Here is a 27,351-nt window from a genome sequence, read left to right as displayed (position 1 = left end):
CCACACTCACCAGGCACCCCACACTCACCAGGCACCCCACACTCACCAGACACCCCACACTCACCAGGCACCCCACACTCACCAGACACCCCACACTCACCAGGCACCCCACACTCACCAGGCACCCCACACTCACCAGGTACCCCACACTCACCAGGCAGCCCACACTCACCAGACACCCCACACTCACCAGGCACCCTACACTCACCAGACACCCCCACACTCACCAGGCACCCCACACTCACCAGACACCCCACACTCACCAGGCACCCCACACTCACCAGACACCCCACACTCACCAGGCACCCCACACTCACCAGACACCCCACACTCACCAGGCACCCTACACTCACCAGGCACCCCACACTCACCAGGCACCCTACACTCACCAGGCACCCCACACTCACCAGGCACCCCACACTCACCAGGCACCCCACACTCACCAGGCACCCCACACTCACCAGGCACCCTACACTCACCAGGCACCCCACACTCACCAGGCACCCCACAATCACCAGACACCCCACACTCACCAGGCACCCCACACTCACCAGGCACCCCACACTCACCAGACACCCCACACTCACCAGGCACCCCACAATCACCAGACACCCCACACTCACCAGGCACCCCACACTCACCAGACACCCCACACTCACCAGGCACCCCACACTCACCAGACACCCCACACTCACCAGGCACCCTACACTCACCAGGCACCCCACACTCACCAGGCACCCCACACTCACCAGACACCCCACACTCACCAGGCACCCCACACTCACCAGGCACCCCACACTCACCAGGTACCCCACACTCACCAGGCAGCCCACACTCACCAGACACCCCACACTCACCAGGCACCCCACACTCACCAGGCACCCCACACTCACCAGACACCCCACACTCACCAGGCACCCCACACTCACCAGGCACCCCACACTCACCAGGCACCCCACACTCACCAGGCACCCCACACTCACCAGGTACCCCACACTCACCAGGCAGCCCACACTCACCAGACACCCCACACTCACCAGGCACCCCACACTCACCAGGCACCCCACACTCACCAGGCACCCCACACTCACCAGACACCCCACACTCACCAGGCACCCCACACTCACCAGACACCCCACACTCACCAGACACCCCACACTCACCAGGCACCCCACACTCACCAGGCAGCCCACACTCACCAGACACCCCACACTCACCAGACACCCCACACTCACCAGGCACCCCACACTCACCAGACACCCCACACTCACCAGACACCCCACACTCACCAGGCACCCCACACTCACCAGACACCCCACACTCACCAGGCACCCCACACTCACCAGGCACCCCACACTCACCAGACACCCCACACTCACCAGACACCCCACACTCACCAGACACCCCACACTCACCAGACACCCCACACTCACCAGGCACCCCACACTCACCAGGCACCCCACACTCACCAGACACCCCACACTCACCAGACACCCCACACTCACCAGGCACCCCACACTCACCAGGCAGCCCACACTCACCAGACACCCCACACTCACCAGACACCCCACACTCACCAGGCACCCCACACTCACCAGGCACCCCACACTCACCAGGCACCCCACACTCACCAGGCACCCCACACTCACCAGGCACCCCACACTCACCAGGCACCCCACACTCACCAGGCACCCCACACTCACCAGACACCCCACACTCACCAGGCACCCCACACTCACCAGGCACCCCACACTCACCAGACACCCCACACTCACCAGACACCCCACACTCACCAGGCACCCCACACTCACCAGACACCCCACACTCACCAGGCACCCCACACTCACCAGGCACCCCACACTCACCAGGCACCCCACACTCACCAGGCACCCCACACTCACCAGGCACCCCCACACTCACCAGGCACCCCACACTCACCAGACACCCCACACTCACCAGGCACCCCACACTCACCAGGCACCCCACACTCACCAGGCACCCCACACTCACCAGGCACCCCACACTCACCAGGCACCCCACACTCACCAGGCACCCCACACTCACCAGGCACCCCACACTCACCAGGCACCCCACACTCACCAGGCACCCCACACTCACCAGGCACCCCACACTCACCAGGCACCCCACACTCACCAGACACCCCACACTCACCAGGCACCCCACACTCACCAGGCACCCCACACTCACCAGACACCCCACACTCACCAGGCACCCCACACTCACCAGACACCCCACACTCACCAGACACCCCACACTCACCAGGCACCCCACACTCACCAGACACCCCACACTCACCAGGCACCCCACACTCACCAGGCACCCCACACTCACCAGGCACCCTACACTCACCAGGCACCCCACACTCACCAGGCACCCCACACTCACCAGACACCCCACACTCACCAGGCACCTCACACTCTCCAGGCACCCCACACTCACCAGGCACCCCACACTCACCAGACACCCCACACTCACCAGGCACCCCACACTCACCAGACACCCCACACTCACCAGGCGCCCCACACTCACCAGGCACCCCACACTCACCAGGCACCCCACACTCACCAGGCACCCCACACTCACCAGGCACCCCACACTCACCAGGCACCCCACACTCACCAGGCGCCCCACACTCACCAGGCACCCCCACACTCACCAGGCACCCCACACTCACCAGGCACCCCCACACTCACCAGGCACCCCACACTCACCAGGCACCCCCACACTCACCAGGCACCCCACACTCACCAGGCACCCCACACTCACCAGGCACCCCACACTCACCAGGCACCCCCACACTCACCAGGCACCCCACACTCACCAGGCACCCCACACTCACCAGGCGCCCCACACTCACCAGGCACCCCACACTCACCAGGCGCCCCCACACTCACCAGGCACCCCACACTCACCAGGCACCCCACACTCACCAGGCACCCCCACACTCACCAGGCACCCCACACTCACCAGGCACCCCCACACTCACCAGGCACCCCACACTCACCAGGCACCCCACACTCACCAGGCACCCCACACTCACCAGGCACCCCCACACTCACCAGGCACCCCACACTCACCAGGCACCCCACACTCACCAGGCGCCCCACACTCACCAGCACCCCACACTCACCAGGCGCCCCACACTCACCAGCACCCCACACTCACCAGGCGCCCCACACTCACCAGACGCCCCACACTCACCAGCACCCCACACTCACCAGGCGCCCCACACTCACCAGCACCCCACACTCACCAGGCGCCCCACACTCACCAGCACCCCACACTCACCAGGCGCCCCACACTCACCAGGCGCCCCACACTCACCAGCACCCCACACTCACCAGGCGCCCCACACTCACCAGCACCCCACACTCACCAGGCTCCCCACACTCACCAGACGCCCCACACTCACCAGGCACCCCACACTCACCAGGCACCCCACACTCACCAGGCACCCCACACTCACCAGACACCCCACACTCACCAGGTACCCCACACTCACCAGACACCCCACACTCACCAGGCACCCCACACTCACCAGGCACCCCACACTCACCAGGCACCCCACACTCACCAGACATCCCACACTCACCAGGCACACCACACTCACCGGGCACACCACACTCACCAGCACCCCACACTCACCAGGCACCCCACACTCACCAGGCACCCCACACTCACCAGGCACCCCACACTCACCAGGCACCCCACACTCACCAGGCACCCCACACTCACCAGGCACCCCACACTCACCAGGCACCCCACACTCACCAGGCACCCCACACTCACCAGGCACCCCACACTCACCAGGCACCCCACACTCACCAGGCACCCCACACTCACCAGGCACCTTACACTCACCAGGCACCCCACACTCACCAGGCACCCCACACTCACCAGGCACCCTACACTCACCAGGCACCCCACACTCACCAGGCACCTTACACTCACCAGGCACCCCACACTCACCAGGCACCCCACACTCACCAGGCACCCCACACTCACCAGGCACCCCACACTCACCAGGCACCCCACACTCACCAGGCACCTTACACTCACCAGGCACCCCACACTCACCAGGCACCCCACACTCACCAGGCACCCCACACTCACCAGGCACCCCACACTCACCAGGCACCCCACACTCACCAGGCACCCCACACTCACCAGGCACCCCACACTCACCAGGCACCCCACACTCACCAGGCACCCCACACTCACCAGGCACCCCACACTCACCAGGCACCCCACACTCACCAGGCACCCCACACTCACCAGGCACCCCACACTCACCAGGCACCCCACACTCACCAGGCGCCCCACACTCACCAGGCACCCTACACTCACCAGGCACCCCACACTCACCAGGCACCCCACACTCACCAGGCACCCCACACTCACCAGGCACCCCACACTCACCAGGCACCCCACACTCACCAGGCACCCCACACTCACCAGGCACCTTACACTCACCAGGCACCCCACACTCACCAGGCACCCCACACTCACCAGGCACCCTACACTCACCAGGCACCCCACACTCACCAGGCACCTTACACTCACCAGGCACCCCACACTCACCAGGCACCCCACACTCACCAGGCACCCTACACTCACCAGGCACCCCACACTCACCAGGCACCCCACACTCACCAGGCACCTTACACTCACCAGGCACCCCACACTCACCAGGCACCCCACACTCACCAGGCACCCCACACTCACCAGGCACCCCACACTCACCAGGCACCCCACACTCACCAGGCACCCCACACTCACCAGGCACCCCACACTCACCAGGCACCCCACACTCACCAGGCACCCCACACTCACCAGGCACCCCACACTCACCAGGCACCCCACACTCACCAGGCACCCCACACTCACCAGGCACCCCACACTCACCAGGCACCCCACACTCACCAGGCACCCCACACTCACCAGGCACCCCACACTCACCAGGCACCCCACACTCACCAGGCACCCCACACTCACCAGGCACCCCACACTCACCAGGCGCCCCACACTCACCAGGCGCCCCACACTCACCAGGCACCCCACACTCACCAGGCGCCCCACACTCACCAGGCACCCCACACTCACCAGGCGCCCCACACTCACCAGGCGCCCCACACTCACCAGGCACCCCACACTCACCAGGCGCCCCACACTCACCGCACCGTTCCTAATCTGCTTGCCAGCAAACCATCGCAGCATCTCCAGTACAGCTGAGAACACTCGCGTCTTGTGTTCTGCCCCAAGACAGAACATTATCAAGAGAAACAAGAGAACATTAACAAGCTTGACAAGAACAATTTAGCAAGATACATAAATGAAAAAAAAAATATTAAGTTACAATAAAACATAAACAAATGTTTGGGAATTTGACTTTGTAAACACTACAAAATAGAGAAGTGAGGTGGTCCTGCAAGACAAGATATAACTCTCAAGATCTTAAGAACTCTCAATGTGTCGAGTTCCTGTCAGACACAGTTCACTCAAGAAGACATCAGTGTATAAATGGATCTTATTGCGATCATTTATCTCCATTAATTGCGCTTGATGACTTGACATAGTCAAGAATGAGGCCTCAGGTTTGGGCTGGGCTTAAGCCTACTAGCCTTTGAGAGGTTATTAAAACAACAAAATTACATATTAACTAGTATGTATAGTTAGGTACTCAGCATAGTCCCGAACTAAATAACAATAGTTGATATAACAGTCGGTTTATAATGATCCTTTCAAGCATCTTGCATATGCATCTTATCTTGAGATGATTTCAGGGCTTAGCGTCCCCGCGGCCCGGTCCTCGACCAGGCCTCCTTTTGGTTACACATCCCCAGGAAGCAGCTCGTAGCAGCTGTCTAACTCCCAGGTACTTATTTACTACTAAGTGAACAGATGCATCAGGGTGAAAGAAACTCAACCTATTTGTTTCCGCCTCCACCCGGGATCGAACCCAGTACCTTAAGACTCAGAATCCCTAGTGCTGTCCACTAAGCTAGCATGAAACGAGACTGATAGGTCTGTAATTGACAGGATCATTGGGCTTCAGTAATGGGCATAATTATTGCGTGTTTCCATTGTGTGGGCAGCACTCCACTTAGGAATGATTTGTTAAACAGGTGGAGTAGTGGATTCCCAGACACCCCACACAGTGCACTGAGTATGTCGTACGTGACCCCATCTTCACCGGGTGCTGTACTTCTACCGTACATTTTTTATATATGTATTTACATTTGTGGAGCCAGTAATCATTGTAATTACATATACTTTAAATATAGTGCACTTTCCTCGTGCTTCCTGTTTGTTTACACCAGACTTACAAGCCACGTGGCTCTGCTTACATGATGTATGAGCTGACAACTACACACACTGACCTAAGAGCACCATTTGTGGTGACTCTGACCTACTGACCTGGAAGGACGTTGACTTGGGTGCGGAGTGTGTCCTCCAAGGTGGTCAGGGTGATCGAGGCGCCGAAGACGACGCCAGTCTCCGTGACCGTAACTGAGGTGAGCTCCTCCACACACGTGGGATTGATGATCACCGGGTACTCCTGGTTCTTGAACTTCACTTCCACACCTGGTGTAGGTACAAGGTTATGTCAGATACTATTTAATATTTTATTTTTATTTTTATTTTATTTTATATATACAAGAAGGTACATTGGGATTGTGAGGATCCATAGGATAGTAATTACAATCTTGTAAAGCCACTAGTACGCGCAGCGTTTCGGGCAGAAGGAACGAATATTCTAATATCACTCTATAGCAGAGACAAATGTCACTACTCTTAGGCCAAGCTTAATGTTTGAGTTAGTACTGTGTGACCCTTCTTCTAATTACATTTTTAACACCATCTGCATTTGTGAAGCTGCCCTTGACTATATGAAGAGTCTGTGTGTGTCAAGAGATGCTGTTAATCTCAGTCTGACTGCATGGTTAGTCATTACCCTGAGTAGCCCTCAGTATAGTGACCATTGTGTGCTTTGAGGATATCCTCCAGAACATGAGAGTGATTAAAGCAACTGCAAAGCACCAGGTACCTCATTCCCAGCAGGTGTGTGTGTGTGCATGAATGAATGCTGCTTGTGTCTGATCAAATGAATTACTATTATACCAGAGCCTTCACTTGCCAGCTTCGGTATTGCCCACGATAATCTTGGCGTTGGGGTGCAGCGTCTTGAGCCGGAGGAGTTGAGCGAAGGAGTCTGGTCGATAGAAGACGACCCGTTTTCCTCGTATCTCCAAGTATTGCTTGTCAAGATCACTTCGCACCTGTTGCACCGAAGGAAAATTTATTCCTGAGAATTTGTTATGACGACTTCGATGTCCGTACAGATGGTCGGCAGACTATTCCACACTCTGGGCAGTGACTGGTAGACTATACAACACCCAGAGCTGTGACTGGTAGACTATTCCACACTCTGGGCAGTGACTGGCAGACTATACAACACCCAGAGCAGTGACTGGTAGACTATTCCACACACACATGACACAGTTTATCAGTTTATTCTACATAAACTTTAAATTAAATTGTTTCATGCTTTAAGAAAAGGTAATCTAGATCATCACCACCCATTACCTCCTTTTCCTCTTATATTACATCAGCTCCTTTACCAGTTATCGTTTCACTTACAACAGAGTTATTAGGCAGATATATTACGTGAGTGATACATATGTATCTCGTTAAGTGACGAGACACACGAGCTGATCACCTTTAGCTCCGGGGGGAAAATAATGTCCTGGCTAGGGTCGAGGGGCCGGAACTGTCTGGTGTCGTAGAGCAAGGCAGGTGCTTCCGTTTCTCCGTTTTCTGTTGCAGCTTCAAAAACAAAACAATTTTTTTTTTTACCAAAAATAATTGCGAGCTATATTACTAATAAATAAATATCGAAACCAAACATGTATTTTAATTAATATTGTCTATTAAAACAGGATTTTGTTTTTAAGATTAAAATCACATTGCCATTCACCAGTAGAGGTATGAGCACCCACCTTGACTGCTACAATCTGTACTTCGAAGCTTGCAACAGCCGGCTGTGCCACAGCCAGCAACATCAGAGGTCAGGTCACGGAAGCCCTCGAGGATGGGACGGTAGCCTGTACACCGACACAGGTTCCCTGGTGGTGAACATCTGGGTTAATGCACACCTGTCTTACTTACACACCAAGATTCGTTGGTGTGTTCCTTCTGAAGCTACTTCATGAATGACAGGATGAACTTAAAAAGTCCACTCTCAAGCTAGTTAAGGAATTTAAGAGGAATTATGATGCCAAGCTTCTATATGTGTCATTTGGCTAACTAACTCTTTGCTTAAAAGTATTTTGTGTTCTTAGTTTGGTTTAGAACAGGCTTGAATGTGGCCGGATGTGTTGCGGCAATAGGTGAACTGCACAAACATTTAACACACGCAGTTGGTACACAGTTAGGAACATGAATGAACAAGGTACGTGAGAAAACACTGAAGCCGTTCAATGGAATTGAACCCTCGTCTTTGAACTGGTCAGAGTGCTGATGGTGAGGGTCAACTCACCTGTGAAGTACTCGTTGAGATCGGCCATTGAGGGTGTAGGAGTGTTTCTGAGGAGTGTGTACATGGACATGACAATGCCAGGCGTGCAGAAGCCACACTGGGAGCCGTGCGCACGTGCTATGCGCTCCTGCACGGCGTGGAGGCCTGTGGTGGTGGATCCGATGCCCTCCACGGTGGTGACGGCCAGGCCATGCGTTGACACCACGGGAGTAAGGCAGGCGTTGACAGAGTAGTGGCTGCATGGGTAGGAGACACCTAGCTTAGTCACCTCACACATACACACACACACAGCCTCTAGGAGCTCGGGCGGGGACGTCAACAATTAAGGCGGATATCGCTTCATAAATCACCTAATTGTGCTGTGGGATGCTTACTTGGAGGTGAGTGCCTCTCAAAGTCAGTCATACAAGGTGTACAGTGTTTTTGATATATAAATTAGCTTTGGACGTAAGTTAAAATACGAAAAAGTAGCTTGAGAGTCTCAGCTTGGTATTAGTTTTTCACACCTGTGTGTTACATTACATCGCCACCAACTAGCCCCACCCCCCCTCCTCACCATAACACACCAGTGTAAACACACACACACACACACACACACGCACAAATCAGCCTACCGCCAACCTAACCCCTCACCCCCGGGACTGACCTTCCATCACTTACCCACCTGATGGCCCTCCTTCCTCTCTCCCTCTCGACCTCGCTATAACTCTCTCCCTCTCGACCTCGCTCTAACTCTCTCCCTCACTCTCCCTTTCACACCCTCACTCTCCCTTTCACTCCCTCACACTCCCTTCCACACCCTCACACTCCCTTCCACACCCTCACACTCCCTTCCACACCCTCACACTCCCTTCCACACCCTCACACTCCCTTCCACACCCTCACACTCCCTTCCACACCCTCACACTCCCTTCCACACCCCTCACACTCCCTTCCACACCCCTCACACTCCCTTCCACACCCCTCACACTCCCTTCCACACCCCTCACACTCCCACACCCCTCACACTCCCTTCCACACCCTCACACTCCCTTCCACACCCTCACACTCCCTTCAACATCCTCACACTCCCTTTCACCCCCTCTCTCCCTTTCACTTTCTCTTTCCCTTTCACTCCCTCTCCCTCCATCCCCCCACCAGTTAACCGGACAATAAAAACACACACACATCACACACAAACACAGCTGTGTGTGTGTGTATGTATGTGTGTGTGTGTGTGTGTGTGTGTGTGTGTGTGTGTGTACTCACCTAGTTGTACTCACCTAGTTGTGTCTGCAGGATCGAGCATTGACTCTTGGATCCCGCCTTTCGAGCATCGGTTGTTTACAGCAATGACTCCTGTCCCATTTCCCTATCATACCTGGTTTTAAAATTATGAATAGTATTTGCTTCCATAACCTGTTCCTGAAGTGCATTCCATTTTCCCACTACTCTCACGCTAAAAGAAAACTTCCTAACATCTCTGTGACTCATCTGAGTTTCAAGCTTCCATCCATGTCCCCTCGTTCTGCTACTATTCTGTGTGAACATTTCGTCTATGTCCACTCTGTCAATCCCTCTGAGTATCTTATACGTTCCTGTCATGTCCCCCCTCTCCCTTCTTCTTTCTAGTGTCGTAAGGCACAGTTCCCTCAGGCACTCCTCATACCCCATCCCTCGTACCTCTGGGACGAGTTTCGTTGCAAACCTCTGAACCTTTTCCAGTTTCATTATATGCTTCTTCAGATGGGGACTCCACGATGAGGCTGCATACTCTAAGACTGGCCTCACGTAGGCAGTGTAAAGCGCCCTAAATGCCTCCTTACTTAGGTTTCTGAATGATGTTCTAACTTTTGCCAGTGTAGAGTACGCTGCTGTCGTTATCCTATTTATATGTGCCTCAGGAGATAGATTAGGTGTTATGTCCACCCCCAGGTCTCTTTCACGCGTCGTCACAGGTAGGCTGTTCCCCTTCATTGTGTACTGTCCCTTTGGTCTCCTATCTCCTAGTCCCATTTCCATAACTTTACATTTGCTCGTGTTGAATTCTAGTAGCCATTTCTCTGACCATCTCTGCAACCTGTTCAGGTCCTCTTGGAGGATCCTGCAATCCTCATCTGTCACAACTCTTCTCATCAACTTTGCGTCATCCGCAAACATCGACATGTAGGACTCTACGCCTGTAAACATGTCGTTAACATATACAAGAAATAGAATTGGTCCCAGCACCGATCCTTGTGGTACTCCACTTGTTACTGTTCGCCAGTCCGACTTTTCGCCCCTTACCGTAACTCTTTGGCTCCTTCCTGTTAGGTAGTTCCTTATCCATGCTAGGACCTTTCCCCCCACCCCCGCCTGCCTCTCGAGCTTGAACAGCAGTCTCATGTGCGGTACTGTATCAAAGGCTTTTTGGCAGTCCAGAAATATGCAGTCTGCCCAACCATCTCTGTCTTGTCTTATCCTCGTTATTTTATCATAGAATTCCAGAAGGTTTGTTAGGCATGATTTCCCTGTCCAGAACCCATGTTGATGTTTGTTCACAAACCTAATATTCTCCAGGTGTGCAACCAGTCGTAGCCTAATTATTCTTTCCAGTATTTTACAGGGGATGCTTGTCAGTAGTTAAGTGCCTCCTCCCTATCACCTTTCTTGAAGATCAGCACGACATTTGCCTTCTTCCAGCAACTGGGCAGTTCTCCCGACATAAGTGACTCATTAAAGATCATTGCCAGAGGCACGCTGAGGGTCTGTGCTGCTTCTTTTAGTATCCACGGTGATACTTTGTCTGATCCAACTGCTTTCGTTGCATCTAGAGTTGTCAACTGTTTCATTACCTCCTTTGCTGTCACGTCTATATCTGATAATCTTTCATCAAGGGTAACCCCTTCCAACAATGGGAGCTGCTCAGGCTCGGTAGTGAACACTCCGTGGAAACTGGCATTCAGTGCCTCACAGATTTCCTTGTCACTTTTAGTATATGCCCCCTCTGTCTTCCTTAGTCTTGTCACTTGGTCGTTCCCCGACATTTTTCTTCTTATATGACTGTGTAGTAACTTAGGTTGTTTTTTCGCTTTGATTGCAATATCGTTCCCATAGTCCCTTTCCGATGTTCGTCTTATGTTAATGTAATCGTTCCTAGCTCTGTTGTATCTGATCCTGTTGTCCTCTGTCCTTTGTCTTCTGTACTTCCTCCACTCCCGCATGCTGGCCATTTTTGCTTCCTGACACTGTCTATTAAACCATGGGTTATTATATTCCTTCTTATTTTTTCCCTTTACTGTTGGTATAAATCTCTCTTCGGCCTCCTGGCATTTCTGTATGGCTAGGTCCATCATATCTTGGACTGTTTTTCCTCTAATTTCTTCCTCCCACTGCACTTCACCCAGATAGTCCCTTATCCTCTTATAGTCCCCTTTCCTGTAGTCAACTATTCTTTCCCAGATCTCTTGTCCCATGGTCATAAGTTTGAATTCCATCATGTAGTGTGTGTGTGTGTGTGTGTGTGTGTGTGTGTGTGTGTGTGTGTGTGTACTCACCTAGTTGTACTCACCTAGTTGTGTTTGCGGGGGTTGAGCTCTGGCTCTTTGGTCCCGCCTCTCAACCGTCAATCAACAGGTGTACAGATTCCTGAGCCTATCGGGCTCTGTCATATCTACACTTGAAACTGTGTATGGAGTCAGCCTCCACCACATCACCCCGTAATGCATTCCATTTGTCAACCACTCTGACACTAAAAAAGTTCTTTCTAATATCTCTGTGGCTCATTTGGGCACTCAGTTTCCACCTGTGTCCCCTTGTGCGTGTTCCCCTGGTGTTAAATAGACTGTCTTTATCTACCCTATCAATCCCCTTCAGAATCTTGAATGTGGTGATCATGTCCCCCCTAACTCTTCTGTCTTCCAGCGAAGTGAGGTTTAATTCCCGTAGTCTCTCCTCGTAGCTCATACCTCTCAGCTCGGGTACTAGTCTGGTGGCAAACCTTTGAACCTTTTCCAGTTTAGTCTTATCCTTGACTAGATATGGACTCCTTGCTGGGGCTGCATACTCCAGGATTGGCCTGACATATGTGGTATACAAAGTTCTGAATGATTCTTTACACAAGTTTCTGAATGCCGTTCGTATGTTGGCAAGCCTGGCATATGCCGCTGATGTTATCCGCTTGATATGTGCTGCAGGAGACAGGTCTGGCGTGATATCAACCCCCAAGTCTTTTTCCTTCTCTGACTCCTCAAGAATTTCCTCTCCCAGATGATACCTTGTATCTGGCCTCCTGCTCCCTACACCTTTCTTCATTACATTACATTTGGTTGGGTTAAACTCTAACAACCATTTGTTCGACCATTCCTTCAGCTTGTCTAGGTCTTCTTGAAGCCTCAAACAGTCCTCTTCTGTTTTAATCCTTCTCATAATTTTAGCATCGTCCGCAAACATTGAGAGAAATGAATCGATACCCTCCGGGAGATCATTTACATATATCAGAAACAAGATAGGACCGAGTACAGAGCCCTGTGGGACTCCACTGGTGACTTCACGCCAATCGGAGGTCTCACCCCTCACCGTAACTCTCTGCTTCCTATTGCTTGTGTGTGTGTGTGTGTGTGTGTGTGTGTGTGTGCTCTCTCTCTTTCCTCTCTCTCTCAACTCTCAATGTTTGCGGACGATGCCAAAATTATGAGAAGGATTAAGACAGAAGAGGACTGTTTGAGGCTTCAAGAAGACCTAGACAAGCTGTAGGAATGGTCGAGCAAATGGTTGTTAGTGTATAACCCAACCAAATGTAATGTAATGAAGATAGGTGTAGGAAGCAGGAGGCCAGATACAAGGTATCATCTGGGAGAGGAAATTCTTCAGGAGTAAGAGAAAGAAAAAGACTTGGGGTTGATATCACGCCAGACCTGTCTCCTGCAGCATATATCAAGAGGATAACATCAGTGGCATATGCCAGGCTGGCCAACATACGAACGGCATTCAGAAACTTGTGTAAGAAATCATTCAGAACTTTGTATACCACAAATGTCAGGCCAATCCTGGAGTATGCAGCCCCAGCATGGAGTCTATATCTAGTCAAGGATAATACTAAACTGGAAAAGGTTCAAAGGTTTGCCACCAGACTAGTACCCGAGCTGAGAGGTATGAGCTACGAGGAGAGACTACGGGAATTAAACCTCACTTCGCTGGAAGACAGAAGAGTTTTTTTTTTTTTTTTTTTTTTTTTTTTTTTTTTTTTTTTATGAGATATATACAAGAGTTGTTACATTCTTGTACAGCCACTAGTACGCGTAGCGTTTCGGGCAGGTCCCTGGAATACGATCCCCTGCCGCGAAGAATCGTTTTTTCACCCAAGTACACATTTTACTGTTGTGTTAAACAGAGGCTACATTTAAGGAATTGCGCCCAGTAAATCCTGCCTGGCCAGGATACGAACCCATGACAGCGCTCGCGGAACGCCAGGCTAGTGTCTTACCACTACACCACGGAGACTGCGGAGTTAGGGGGGACATGATCACCACATTCAAGATTCTCAAGGGAATTGATAGGGTAGATAAAGACAGGCTATTTAACACCAGGGGAACACGCACAAGGGGACACAGGTGGAAACTGAGTGCCCAAATGAGCCACAGAGATATTAGAAAGAACTTTTTTAGTGTCAGAGTGGTTGACAAATGGAATGCATTAGGAAGTGATGTGGAGGAGGCTGACTCCATACACAGTTTCAAGTGTAGATATGATAGAGCCCAATAGGCTCAGGAATCTGTACACCTGTTGATTGACGGTTGAGAGGCAGGACCAAAGAGCCAGAGCTCAACCCTCGCAATCAAAACTAGGTGAGTACAACTAGGTGAGTACAGGTCAAGCGGGATGGTAAGACAACAGAATGAAGCTGGAGGAGAGGGACTGGACGAGTTACACATGGAGATGATTGCTAAGTCATGGAAAGAAATCAGTGAGGAATTGAAGGACCTGAGGGAAACTATATGTAAGCTACAGATATAACTAAGTGCAGTACAAGAGGAGATAAAAAGCCTAAAAACAGGCCCTCATCAGACTCTGGCCCAAGGGACCATCCCCCAGGTACCAGGAGATGTAGCAATGGCAGGGACCCCTACAATTGGTCCAACCTTTGCTGAAATGCTGAAGAGCCCAGGAGCAATGTCCACAGTCAAGGAAGTTGTAATGAAAGCAGTAACCTCACAGGAGGCAGCTAGATGCACAAGCCAGCTAATGGAAAGGAAAAGAGCTGTAGTAGTGGTAGGTGTGAAGGAACAAGAGGGTTCCACAAGGGAGGAATCGAGGACTAAAGACAACGCTGCAGTGGCAGGGATATTAAAGGAGAAAAGAATGGAAGGGGCTGAACGAGACATAGAACAGTTTTTCCGGGTTGGCCAGTACAACAGAGACAAAAAAAGATTGACCAAGGTAGTGTTCAAGAGCGAGGCCATCAATGAGGACATCCTTGAAATGAAGAGCAAACTGAGGTATGCAAGGAACTACAAAGAGGTATATGTTCAGAGGGACATAACCAGGGACGAGATAGTAAGGGCAGCAGATGCAAGGAAAAGGTGCACGGAGAGGGAAGGGAGCCAGGGAACCTCAGCCTCCAACCCAGCAATCCCAGAGGGGAGTGGGGAACCCCAACCCAGGAACTCAGGAACCCCAGGGGGATATGCAAGACCCCAGCCCACCACCCAACAGGGCCCCCCCCCCTTTGCCCCAGCATGAACCCTTCCTTGCCCCTGCACAATGCCCATCATAAAACCCAAATCCTCCCTCTTCCCTTACCCCAAGTATCCCCTGCTTTCCTTGCAGCCCCTGGACTTCTTCCTGCCCCAAGCAGGCTCAGGCGAGACCTAAGCCCTCCATCCCCCACTCCACCTCCCCCCAAACCCCTGTCAACTACACCGCAGGAGGGCGTGCCCTCTCCCCAAGCAATCCCTGCTCCCTCACCCACAGGCCTTCTTCCTGCCCCAAGCAGGCCTGAGCAAACCCTAAGCCCTCCAGCCCCCACTAGACCTCCCCCTGAACCCCTGGCAACTACCTCACAGGAGAATGAGCCTGCCCAAGTAGCAAAGACCACGGAACAACTTCCTACACTTGTGGGGGAGTGAGGGTGAAATTGGATATAAGAAAGTGAGCTTCAAGGTAATGTACTCAAACATTGATGGGATTACCAATAAAGCAAGTGAACTGGCAGAAAGGGCGCAAGAAGAAAACCCTGATGTAATAGGACTCACGGAAACAAAATTGTCAGGAGTCATAACAGATGCTGTGTTTCCAAAGGACTAATATATAGTAAGGAGAGAGAGGGAAGGGAGAGGAGGTGGAGGAGTGGCCCTGCTGATAAGGAAGGACTGGAGTTTTGATGAGATGAAAATTCCGGGCTGTGACTGATTCAGAGATTACATAACAGGAACTATAACAATGGGTGGACCTAAGATAATAGTGGTAGTCATTTACAACCCTCCCCTAAATGACAGAAGACCTAGACAGGAGTTTGATAGGAACAACATGGCAACCATTAATATAATAGAGAGCAGCAGTTTCAGTTGCCTGCAGGAATGGCTCAAGACTCTTAATCATGGACGATTTCAACCATGGAAAGATTGACTGGGAAAATGGGGACCCACATGGTGGTGCAGATTTGTGGAGAGCTAAACTCTTGGAAGTAGCAACAAGGAACTTTCTGAGCCAGAATGTCAGGGAACCCACAAGAATGAGAGGCAATGAAAAACCAGCTAGATTCGATTTGATATTCACCCTGTATGAGTCAGAAATAAGGGAAGTCAAAGTTGAAGCCCCCATAGGAATGAGTGACTACAGTGTACTGACTTTTGAGTACTTGGTGGAGGTAGGGATAACCTACCCAAGGATGGGATTGGAGGGAAAAAGACTAAATTACCAAAGAGGAAAATGTGATGAGATGAGGAACTTCCTCAGAGGAATACCATGGGAAACAGAACTTAGAGACAAGAATGTGCAGCACATGAGGGATTTTGTCACCCAGAAGTGCCAGGAAGCTGCAGACAGGTTTATCCCCGTCCAAAAGGAGAAAAACGAAAAACAGAAAACTCATGGTTCAGTTAGGAATGCAAGGTAGCGAAGCAACTGAGTAAAAGAACATGGAGAAACTACAGAAATAACAGAACACCGGAGAGCAGGGAGAGATACCAGAGGGCCAGAAATGAGTACCTCAGAGTAAGGAGGGAAGCAGAGAGACAGTTTGAAAATGACATCGCGAGTAAAGCCAAGACCCAACCAAAGCTGCTTCACAGCCACATCAGGAGGAGAACAGCAGTGAAGGAACAAGTGATGAAACTGCAAAAAGGGGAGAACAGATACGCAGAGAATGACAAGGAGGTGTGTGAAGAACTCAACAAGAGATTCCAGGAGGACACAATAGAACAAGGAGAAGCCCCTGCACTAAATGAGGAGGCGGCAAACCAAGCAACCTTGGAGGAATTTGACCTCACCAGTGATGAGGTCAAAAGGTGTCTGCTGGAGCTGGATGTGACAAAGGCTGTTGGGCCTGATAGAATCTCACCATGGATACTAAAGGAAGATGCAGAAGCATTAAGTGTGCCACTCTCTATGGTGGCCTCACAGGTTTAATAGAATTCTATGACCAGACAACAAAAAATAGGCAGAAAAGAGAAGGGTGGGCCGACTGCATTTTCTTGGACTGTCAGAAAGCCTTTGATACAGTACCCCATAAAAGGCTGTTAAAAAAGTTGGAACAACAGGCAGGAGTAAAAGGGAAGGTGCTCCAGAGGATAAGGAAATACTTAAGCAACAGGAAACAGCGAGTAACGGTGAGGGGGGGGGGGGAGACATCAGAGTAGCAAGATGTCACCAGCGTAGTCCCACAGGGCTCAGTACTTGGACCCATCCTGTTTCTAATATATGTAAACGATCTTCCGGAGGGTATAGACTCCTTCCTCTCAATGTTTGCTGATACAAAAATTATGAGAAGAATCAGAACGGATGAAGATTGACAGAGACTACAGGATGACCTGGACAAACTGTAGGAATGGTCTAAAAAATGGCTGCTAAAGTTCAACTCAGGAAAGTGTAAGGTAATGAAATTAGGCGAAGGAAGCAGAAGGCTGAATACAAGGTATCATCTGGGAGGTGAAATCCTGCAAGAGTCAAACAGAGAGAAAGATCTGGGGGTTGATATCACACCGAACCTGTCCCCAGAGGCCCACATCAAAAGAATATCATCAGCGGCATATACTAGACTGGCCAACATAAGAACTGCCTGTAGAAATTTGTGTAAGGAATCGTTCAGGACCTTGTATACCACTTATGTAAGACTAATCCTGGAGTATGCAGCTCCAGCCTGTAGTCCATACCTAGTTAAACAAGACAAAGTTAGAGAAGATTCAGCGGTATGCCACCAGGCTCGTCCCGGAACTGAGAGGAATGAGCTACGAGGAAAGGCTAAAGGAGCTGAGCTTCACATCCCTGGAAAACAGAAGAGTAAGGGGTGGCATGATAACCACCTACAAAATTCTCAGGGGAATTGACAGGGTGGACAAAGACAAACTCTTCAGCAAGGGTGGAATACGAACAAGGGGACACAGGTGGAAACTTAGTACCCAGATGAATCACAGAGATGTTAGAAAGATTTTTTTCAGTGTCAGAGTAGTTAATAAATGGAATTTACTAGGATGTGATGTGGTGGAGGCTGGTTCCATACACAGTTTAAGATGTAGATATGATAGAGCCCAGTAGGCTCAGGAATCTGTACACCAGTTGATTGTCAGTTGAGAGGAGGGACCAAAGAGCCAAAGCTCAACTCCCGCAAGCACAATTAGGTGAGACATCACATACACAGCCTCACAACAACTAGGTGAGTGCAACTAGGTGAGTACATCACACACACACACATACACAGCCTCACATCACACACACACACACACAGCCTCACATCACACACACACATACACAGCCTCACATCACACACACACATACACAGCCTCACATCATACACACACATACACAGCCTCACATCACACACACACACACAGCCTCACATCACACACACACATACACAGCCTCACATCACACACACACACACAGCCTCACATCACACACACACATACACAGCCTCACATCATACACACACATACACAGCCTCACATCACACACACACATACACAGCCTCACATCACACACACACACACAGCCTCACATCACACACACACATACACAGCCTCACATCATACACACACATACACAGCCTCACATCACACACACACATACAGCCTCACATCACACACACACATACACAGCCTCACATCATACACACACATACACAGCCTCACATCACACACACACACACAGCCTCACATCACACACACACATACACAGCCTCACATCACACACACACACACAGCCTCACATCACACACACACATACACAGCCTCACATCACACACACACACACAGCCTCACATCACACACACACATACACAGCCTCACATCACACACACACACATACACAGCCTCACATCACACACACACATACACAGCCTCACATCACACACACACATACACAGCCTCACATCATACACACACACACACACACACACACACACACACACACAGCCTCATATCACATACACAGCCTCACCACACACACACCTTGTTATAAACTATTCCTTTGTTTAAACTAATTTCGTAATAATCTATATGAAAACAGTGCAATTAACATACTTGTGTGGGTCACAGATCAACATTCCTGTTCATCTGCTGAAGCTTCAAGGTATTTAGATTCTTTACCAAATTACAATAATTGACAAATAATATCAGGAATTATACAACATGTTTAACAGCATTTACGATCTAATTAACACAAGTTATATTAAGTCGTCTAAATTGAATAGTTATAGCTATTGTCTATTATGTTATAGATGCACTGCACAAGTGAATGATATACAATGAAATATGAAGAACTGATGGCTTGAAGTGTATGATATGAGGTACAAAATGATTTGTGACAACATAAGCAAAGCGCTGCAGGAGCAGGATCCGTGCTGCACAAGGCTCACAGTGACCGGGTCAGGTTACGTCACTTGCAGCAGGAGCAGGACCCGTGCTGCACAAGGCTCACAACGACCGGGTCAGGTTACGTCACTTGCTGCAGGAGCAGGACCCGTGCTGCACAAGGCTCACAGTGACCGGGTCAGGTTACGTCACTTGCTGCAGGAGCAGGACCCGTGCTGCACAAGGTTCACAACGACCGGGTCAGGTTACGTCACTTGCTGCAGGAACAGGACCCGTGCTGCACAAGGTTCACAACGACCGGGTCAGGTTACGTCACTTGCTGCAGGAACAGGACCCGTGCTGCACAAGGTTCACAACGACCGGGTCAGGTTACGTCACTTGCTGCAGGAACAGGACCCGTGCTGCACAAGGTTCACAACGACCGGGTCAGGTTACGTCACTTGCTGCAGGAACAGGACCCGTGCTGCACAAGGTTCACAACGACCGGGTCAGGTTACGTCACTTGCTGCAGGAGCAGGACCCGTGCTGCACAAGGTTCACAACGACCGGGTCAGGTTACGTCACTTGCTGCAGGAGCAGGACCCGTGCTGCACAAGGTTCACAACGACCGGGTCAGGTTACGTCACTTGCTGCAGGAGCAGGACCCGTGCTGCACAAGGTTCACAACGACCGGGTCAGGTTACGTCACTTGCTGCAGGAGCAGGACCCGTGCTGCACAAGGTTCACAACGACCGGGTCAGGTTACGTCACTTGCTGCAGGAACAGGACCCGTGCTGCACAAGGTTCACAACGACCGGGTCAGGTTACGTCACTTGCTGCAGGAACAGGACCCGTGCTGCACAAGGTTCACAACGACCGGGTCAGGTTACGTCACTTGCTGCAGGAACAGGACCCGTGCTGCACAAGGTTCACAACGACCGGGTCAGGTTACGTCACTTGCTGCAGGAACAGGACTCGTGCTGCAACAAAGGTCACAACGACCGGGTCAGGTCACATGTACTTACATGACCTTGTCGTTGGTGCGGTCGTATCTGGAGATCATGACGGTGCAGGCGCCGCAGCCGCCCTCGCCGCACCCAAGCTTCGTGCCGCATAACCGCACTCTCCCTGCGTCAAGGAAAATATACACACACAAATATGCCTAAGAGAAACACAAATTTTCAACCTGAGTCAGCAGGGTCGGTGATCGATCCACGATGGTGCAAGCGGTTGCGCATTATTCCTTTACTTCATATTCCAGCTCCATGTCCTCACATCCCGCCCTCCATACAAGTTCTATGTATCCTTACTGGCTTTCCGCCCTCGCCTGCCAATTACTTTACGGTACACGTGTTTATCTTCGCTCGTGTGGGTCTTGTAGTTTACCAAAAGGCAGCAGGTGAGTATTGGCTTACAATTTGACAGATTCTGGGTCCTTTAAAGTCACTGACTCAGTCGCCCTCTGACGACTTCCAGGAACTAAGTGTTAGTACCCATCTCTCACATTCTGAACATGTCGACGTCAAGTTCTTCCTGTCAACGAGGATAGGAAACCGGCAGCTTGTCGAAGGTCCCCCTCATTTGCCTTTATGAACTATATATTACTACGATAGATTTTTATATTTCTTATGTACCCAATATCCATCCTATGGGTGGCAGTGGGCCCGGAATACCCGTCCTGTGGGTGGTTGTGGACCCATACCCGTCCCGTGGCAATAGAAGGAACAGAGCTCCAAAATTTATTAAGGTAAGTAACAATCTTTATAAGCTAGCTTCACAGTTGAATGTAAATATATATCAATGTCTTTTATAACACAATTGGTTCAAGAAACTTGTCCACAACAATCTCTAAGCTGAACAATTTATAGCTGCATGAAGGACGATAAATTTTTAAAATATAGCAGCGAGATTATAATTGAATCGAATTCTGGGAATGTAGAGTTTTCAGTCAGCCATTCCTTTTATATTATAGTACATACACCCACTATTTGGTCATACGAGCAAAAATTCATCGTTATACCCCAAAAGTTCACGTTTTCTGTTGTTGAATTAGCCCGAAATGTAGCTTAAGAAAATGGAAATTAAAGCAAAGACCCTAACCTAACCTGTCCAACAAACCTTTTCTTAATACAATCTATTTTAGGTGTAATTGAGTACATATATTGGATTACACTAGACATAGAAATGTTTAAGTTTGATTTTGGTATATTTGTTCGTGCCCTCTGCAAACTAACGGCATCACACGCAAACATTTTTGGCTGCAACAACCCATTCTTGTACACATGATTAAACAGTTTAAATTAATACTATTACTGAGGACGCGTTGCCCGGGGCGGAGGTATCAAGAAGCGGCCAGCCAGGATTGGTGAGGAGGTTATGGTGTAACCAGATCTTTCCCCAACCGGGTGATCAGTGACATCCTATATATCCGTGTCTGGCCACTCCTGCTGGAGGATCTTCCAGCACGGGCACCCCTGGCTGTATTTTACAGTTTTATTCTTCATTTCATTGTAACAAAGGATACGTTTGTTGCGAAGGTAACTTAGAAGCGTCCACTCAGGGTCCACACTGGAGTCCTCCACCTGAAACGTACAATAATTGTTACTCCACACTTAAGGGGCCATTAAGAGGTAGCAGCACTGGAACTATCCATCAGGTGGTAGCAGTGCTGGAGCTATTCCTCAAGTGGTAGTAGTACTGGAGCAATCCAAGTGTGTACCTCAAGTGGTGGTAGTACTGGAACAATCCCTCAAGTATTCGCAGCATGGGTGAGGGGAGGGCCATCAGGGATGTAATGAGGACCTAAACAGTAGTAACCATGCAGATATATCCTCCCCCACTACCCCTTAGAGCACAGTTATCTTCCCAAGCATACATCCTCTTGCACCCATACGTGATGAAGCCTGTCAAGAGGACATTGTATGTCTTATACAAAACATGCATTTTTTTGTGTGGTACATGTTTTGTACCAATGTACATTAACGGTACATGTTTTGCCACTGTCTCATCTCTAATGTTACATTATGCAGTGTTTTACAAATATATTTATATGTTTTTTCAAGTTGTTATTTCAATTTATGTCAATAAATGTAAGTTTGATTTACAGTGATGAGAAGTTCAGTCCAGCTACACTTGTAACAAATATGGTTAATAGTTGGCGCATTATGTATTCGAGTTCCAGTCAATATTAAAATTAGAATTATATACCTTTTCAGTAATTATAATGAAAAAGTGTTTAATTATAATCCCAATACAGGTAGAAAATCTAATACACGATGCGCCGTCTATTAACGGAGCTCTGGAACTAGCAGGTAATGCTCACCATGTGTGTTCTAAAACGGTTGGGCAAGCTTCCTTTCACCTGATGCACATTTTTTCACCTAGCAGCTAAATAGGTATCCGGGAGTTAGGCAACTATTGTGCGGTTGCATCTTGGGGAGGGTCAGTAGATGACCTTAAGGGGAAAAATGAGCGGGGGGGATGGGGGACCATCGGTAAACCTAAGTAGAGGTTTCCCCATCCTCCCTCCTCCCCACACACACACTTCCCTCCTCCCCACACACACACTTCCCTCCTCCCCACACACACACTTCCCTCCTCCCCACACACACACTCCCCTCCTCCCCATTCACACATTCTACCCCTTTATATGACCAGGTTCTTCAATTACATTAATTGTGGTCCATCCTGCACACTGAAGTCCTTCGCCGCCGCCGCTCCGTTTGTTGCGTTGGTCATGGTACCCATGACAGCCGTCCACACAAACTTCTGGAGCATTCTTCGGACTTTTTGAAGTGCTGTTCAAACCACACAAGCTGAAAATTAAGAAATTACGACGTTTCGGTCCGTCCTGGACCATTGTTACACGACCTGCTAAGGATCCAGAACGGACCGCAACGTCGTCGTATCTTCATCTTCTGGTGTGTGGTTTGCTCATCATATCTCTCGCCACGTTATTGCGAATCGTCGTCTGTATTTGAAGTACTGTGTCAAGAATGGTCATGTTAAGCTCCTACGCGAGTTACCAAGATACTGTAACCAGGTGTGACGGTTATATTAACGTCGTCTGTTGGGGGAAACGAACACGCCTAGCAGCGAATTCATCAGCCCATCTTCCTGTTTTGGTAGTACTTATAGCAACGATGAGGACCTTAGCATATATTCCGACGTAAAACATTTTAGAAAGTAGGAATCTGAACTATTGAGTTGGACAAACCGAAGAACTATTTTTTTATTTGTTTTGCTTTGACTAACCTAACCTAACCTTCCTAGGCTCAATACACTATACCTGAAGGCCTAATATCGTATGTGTGTGTACTATACTAGGCCAGGGAATATTTGTTTCTTTTTAGCTAAATTTTTTTAAGAATTTCTTACTAGTCAGTACACAATTATATAAAAGCTAAGTACGTACGAATTCGTGACTATTGACGATCGTCACAATATGTACTATCTAAACAGGAGGATGGGCTGCCAGCAAACACACTGTTAGATAAAACATTTTTGGGGAGCCTACCAGAGACAAAATCATGGCCACTTCTAAGCACGTACCCATCTCAGCAACTATGCAAAACAACAACCTCCAGTGCCCTCCAGCAGAGCCCGAGCCGGCCGACGCTGCCCCACACCTATGGCACACCAGGAGTTCAATCCCAATGCTTGGCCAAGCCTGCGCTGGACATCGTCTCTCCGGCCCGAAGAGGAAATCAAACAATCTATCGACTTCCCTGTGATCCCAGGCGACAAGTGCGGCAGGCGTCGCAAGAATCCAGACCGTTGACCTGGAATGCTTGACGGTAGTGTCAAGATAAATAGGATAAAATCGCGTCACGTGTTCCGGTGGCTCCTAGGCAAACTAGGTATCCCAACCTGCCCTCACGCCAGGCTCGTTAAAGCGGCGGCTGTACCCTCTCCCCTTCCCCAAGACGCATTCATAAATTTTAACATACTGTGTATTAAAAGACTGTAACATTAAAGATATATTAAAGTTGTATGTATACCTGTTGTTAGGCATTGGTTAGGTTAGCTGTAGATTTTGTTGGATATTTATACAGCGTTGCGAATCTAACAGAGGTCGTCAGAAGAGCGCTGTTGGAGAAATGATCGATGGTAATCAGTCGTGTGTCGTGTATAAACCGTTTTCCATTCACAAACAGGGGGGGAGGGGGGGGGGGGGGGTTGGCGGCTGCATGGGATGACATTTGTCTTTGTTGATTAGGACGACTCCCAACTGATTACGTTCGAACATTTTTTGAACGGGGCCTCGCTGACCTCTGATCGCATCGTAGCTCTGTAAATGCTTCGCCCACGTTCTTCAAATACAAATAATTGCCAGAAGAACCTAAACACTTAACCTATACCTAACTATTCATTAAACTTTAATATACAATAATATTAACTTGTATATGAGAAACCTGTTTTTAATACAGACTTAAAATTGATAAACAAGTCATAGGGGAGCGGCGGCCGCAGCTCTAAAGAGCCTGACCTGAGGACGGGTTGATAAATCCTTCACCCACCTACTGCAAATACCAATAATGTCCAACGGGACCTAACCAGCTAACCTAAGTTACACCTAAATATTCAACTCATTCATTTACTTAATAATATTTCCTTCTATTTAAGAAAATACAAATTTTGAATACGCAGTGCGTTTTGGGGTTCGGCCGCTGGATGGAATGGATTGGTCTGAGGATGGGTTGTGTGTGTGTAACGTGCTTCATTCATAAACTGGGGGGGAGCAGCAGCTGGATTAACGAGTCACCAACAGTACGTTACCAACAGTATGAGACCTCTTGACAGGTCTTAGAAAGAAGTAAACAACTTGAGCTCTGACGTTATTCAGCATGACGTCGGTAAGTTAAAGTAAACAATAACTGCCTCATGTTAAGTTTATTAGGTACAAGTTTCATGATTTCCAAAGTAACGGCAAAACTGCTTTTAGTGGACGCAGTATCCTGGAGCAACGTCGAACCAACACCATCAACGAAGCAAAACAAGCAAAGACAAAAGGAGACAAATAATGAAAAAATACATACAAGGATCCAGAGCCATAATATATAGTTCAAAACATGAACAAAAATGATCAGTAAGCAAACAACATACATAAAATTACGTATAAAGCCATGCCCATACCGGGCACAGCGAAAGCACCGAATACAATGGAACAACCACAAACCTGTCAATACAGCCAGACCCCCACACACACTGCGTAAACAAAACCTGCCACAAGCAAGAGCCTTGGAGGAGGAGAAGACCAGCCATACACGGACACACCAGAACAAAGAGAAAAGAAGGCGCAGAAAACAAGAAAGAAAAAGCACGTGAGCCACACACCACACAAAACATTAACAGAAATACAGAAATACATAAATACATAAATACAAATGGACAACCAGCCCTCCAGAACAGATACATAACATGAACATAAAGACCTAAGTACATAAAGACATCCAGAAAGAGAAAGGAAATACAGAACATTGATCAGTAACAGGGCAAAGCTCAACGCACATTGCCCTCACAAAAAAAAAACAAAAAAACAGGCTCACGAAGGAGTCAGAAATGGAGACCAACACCACACACACGCACACACAGTTCCACCCACCAGATCACGCAGGAACCTGGAAAGAAGCGCACACACACACACCAGGAGCAACACAAGAATACACACACACTCAACCCTCACTACAACGTACATTAACAGGCCCCTGGATCTCAGGCTCAATCCCACTCACACTAATGGGGGGAAAATCACTCTCCAAAAAAAACAAAAAAACACAGAAGATTCCACAGCCGCACCAGTGCGGCACCCAGCCACGACGTGACCTCAATCACCATACCGGAAACAAGTACGGGGCTGGTCTTGATAAAACACCTGCATGGTGAAACCGTAGAAGTTAACCAGAGACGGATTTGCACTGGTCAAATTCATGCCAAGTGTCCGAACGCCAAGCTGTAACCCAGCAAAACGCCCAAAACATAAACTTAATTCAACGTAAAACAACTCTACCAAACCTGGCAAAGCAGGCACGCAGCACAGGCTCAGGGAAATTCAAGGGCACCCCATGAACACTCACGTACTTCGGTGGCACTCACTGATCCGACACCATAACAGTTAAAGCAGCATCAGGAATCGAACGTACGAAATACTGGTACTTAAGAGACGTGGCAAATTTCACAGCCACACACCGATTTGACACCTTCTCCAATCCCTGAAGATCGTTAACGTCCACATTAAGGGCGTGCAAGAGCGCCACCTCCACAATCGCCCAGTCTGCAAGCACCGAGAATTCCAGCCCTACAGTGTCAATGCGCCGAAGTGGGGCACCAAACACCGCCATAACGCCAGCTCCCCACCAGCCATCCGGCGTGTGACTGCTCCCTCTGGCGACTGGGCAGCGAATCCTAGTCTGCAATTGTACAGCTAGGTGTATATAGCTGCTCAAGGTAATCGAGTGTGGTTTGTCACGTGAGGACGACCAGGCTGTTGTGGTCAGCAGTAGTTAAGCTCTTGCTCTTACACAGTACCTTTCCGTGTACCTCTGGTACAAGGAAAGGTATGTACGACTGGGGGTTAAGTTGTACCCATATCTTGATAATAATGCTACACTAACCTCCCAGCCCTTCAATCCATCACAGGAACTACTAAGATTTGATCATCCGCAACTCTTACCTTCTTTCCATTCACGAAAAACACCAAGGTGCCGCTCGACGTCGCGTTCTCACCCATGACAATCTGGTAATAATAATTCTCCAGAAACTGACGACTAATAAAAGAGGGAAAAGAAGATTGTAACACAAGCGTGGTTGAGGGCGAGAGCGAGAGTC

At 49.6% G+C, this 27,351-nt stretch overlaps 1 protein-coding gene across 1 annotated transcript in view; it reads right to left on the bottom strand.

Annotated features, from left to right (window-relative positions):
• The window catches only part of LOC123761435 (xanthine dehydrogenase/oxidase), an 86,311-nt gene extending 59,447 nt beyond the window's left edge, over positions 1-26,864 (bottom strand). The window contains exons 1-9 of the mRNA XM_069315282.1: positions 26,667-26,864; positions 22,049-22,106; positions 20,550-20,646; positions 8,561-8,796; positions 8,016-8,147; positions 7,742-7,848; positions 7,160-7,301; positions 6,439-6,606; positions 5,197-5,273 (exon numbers count right to left, since the gene is read on the bottom strand). Coding sequence (XP_069171383.1) covers positions 5,197-5,273; positions 6,439-6,606; positions 7,160-7,301; positions 7,742-7,848; positions 8,016-8,147; positions 8,561-8,796; positions 20,550-20,646; positions 22,049-22,106; positions 26,667-26,864 — 1,215 coding nt within the window. The remainder of the gene's footprint in view (positions 1-5,196; positions 5,274-6,438; positions 6,607-7,159; positions 7,302-7,741; positions 7,849-8,015; positions 8,148-8,560; positions 8,797-20,549; positions 20,647-22,048; positions 22,107-26,666) is intronic.
• Positions 26,865-27,351: the final 487 nt, after the last annotated feature.

This window comes from Procambarus clarkii, chromosome 7 (assembly GCF_040958095.1).
Source record: "Procambarus clarkii isolate CNS0578487 chromosome 7, FALCON_Pclarkii_2.0, whole genome shotgun sequence".
Classification (NCBI taxonomy): domain Eukaryota; kingdom Metazoa; phylum Arthropoda; class Malacostraca; order Decapoda; family Cambaridae; genus Procambarus; species Procambarus clarkii.
This window is presented reverse-complemented; position numbering and strand designations above follow the sequence as displayed.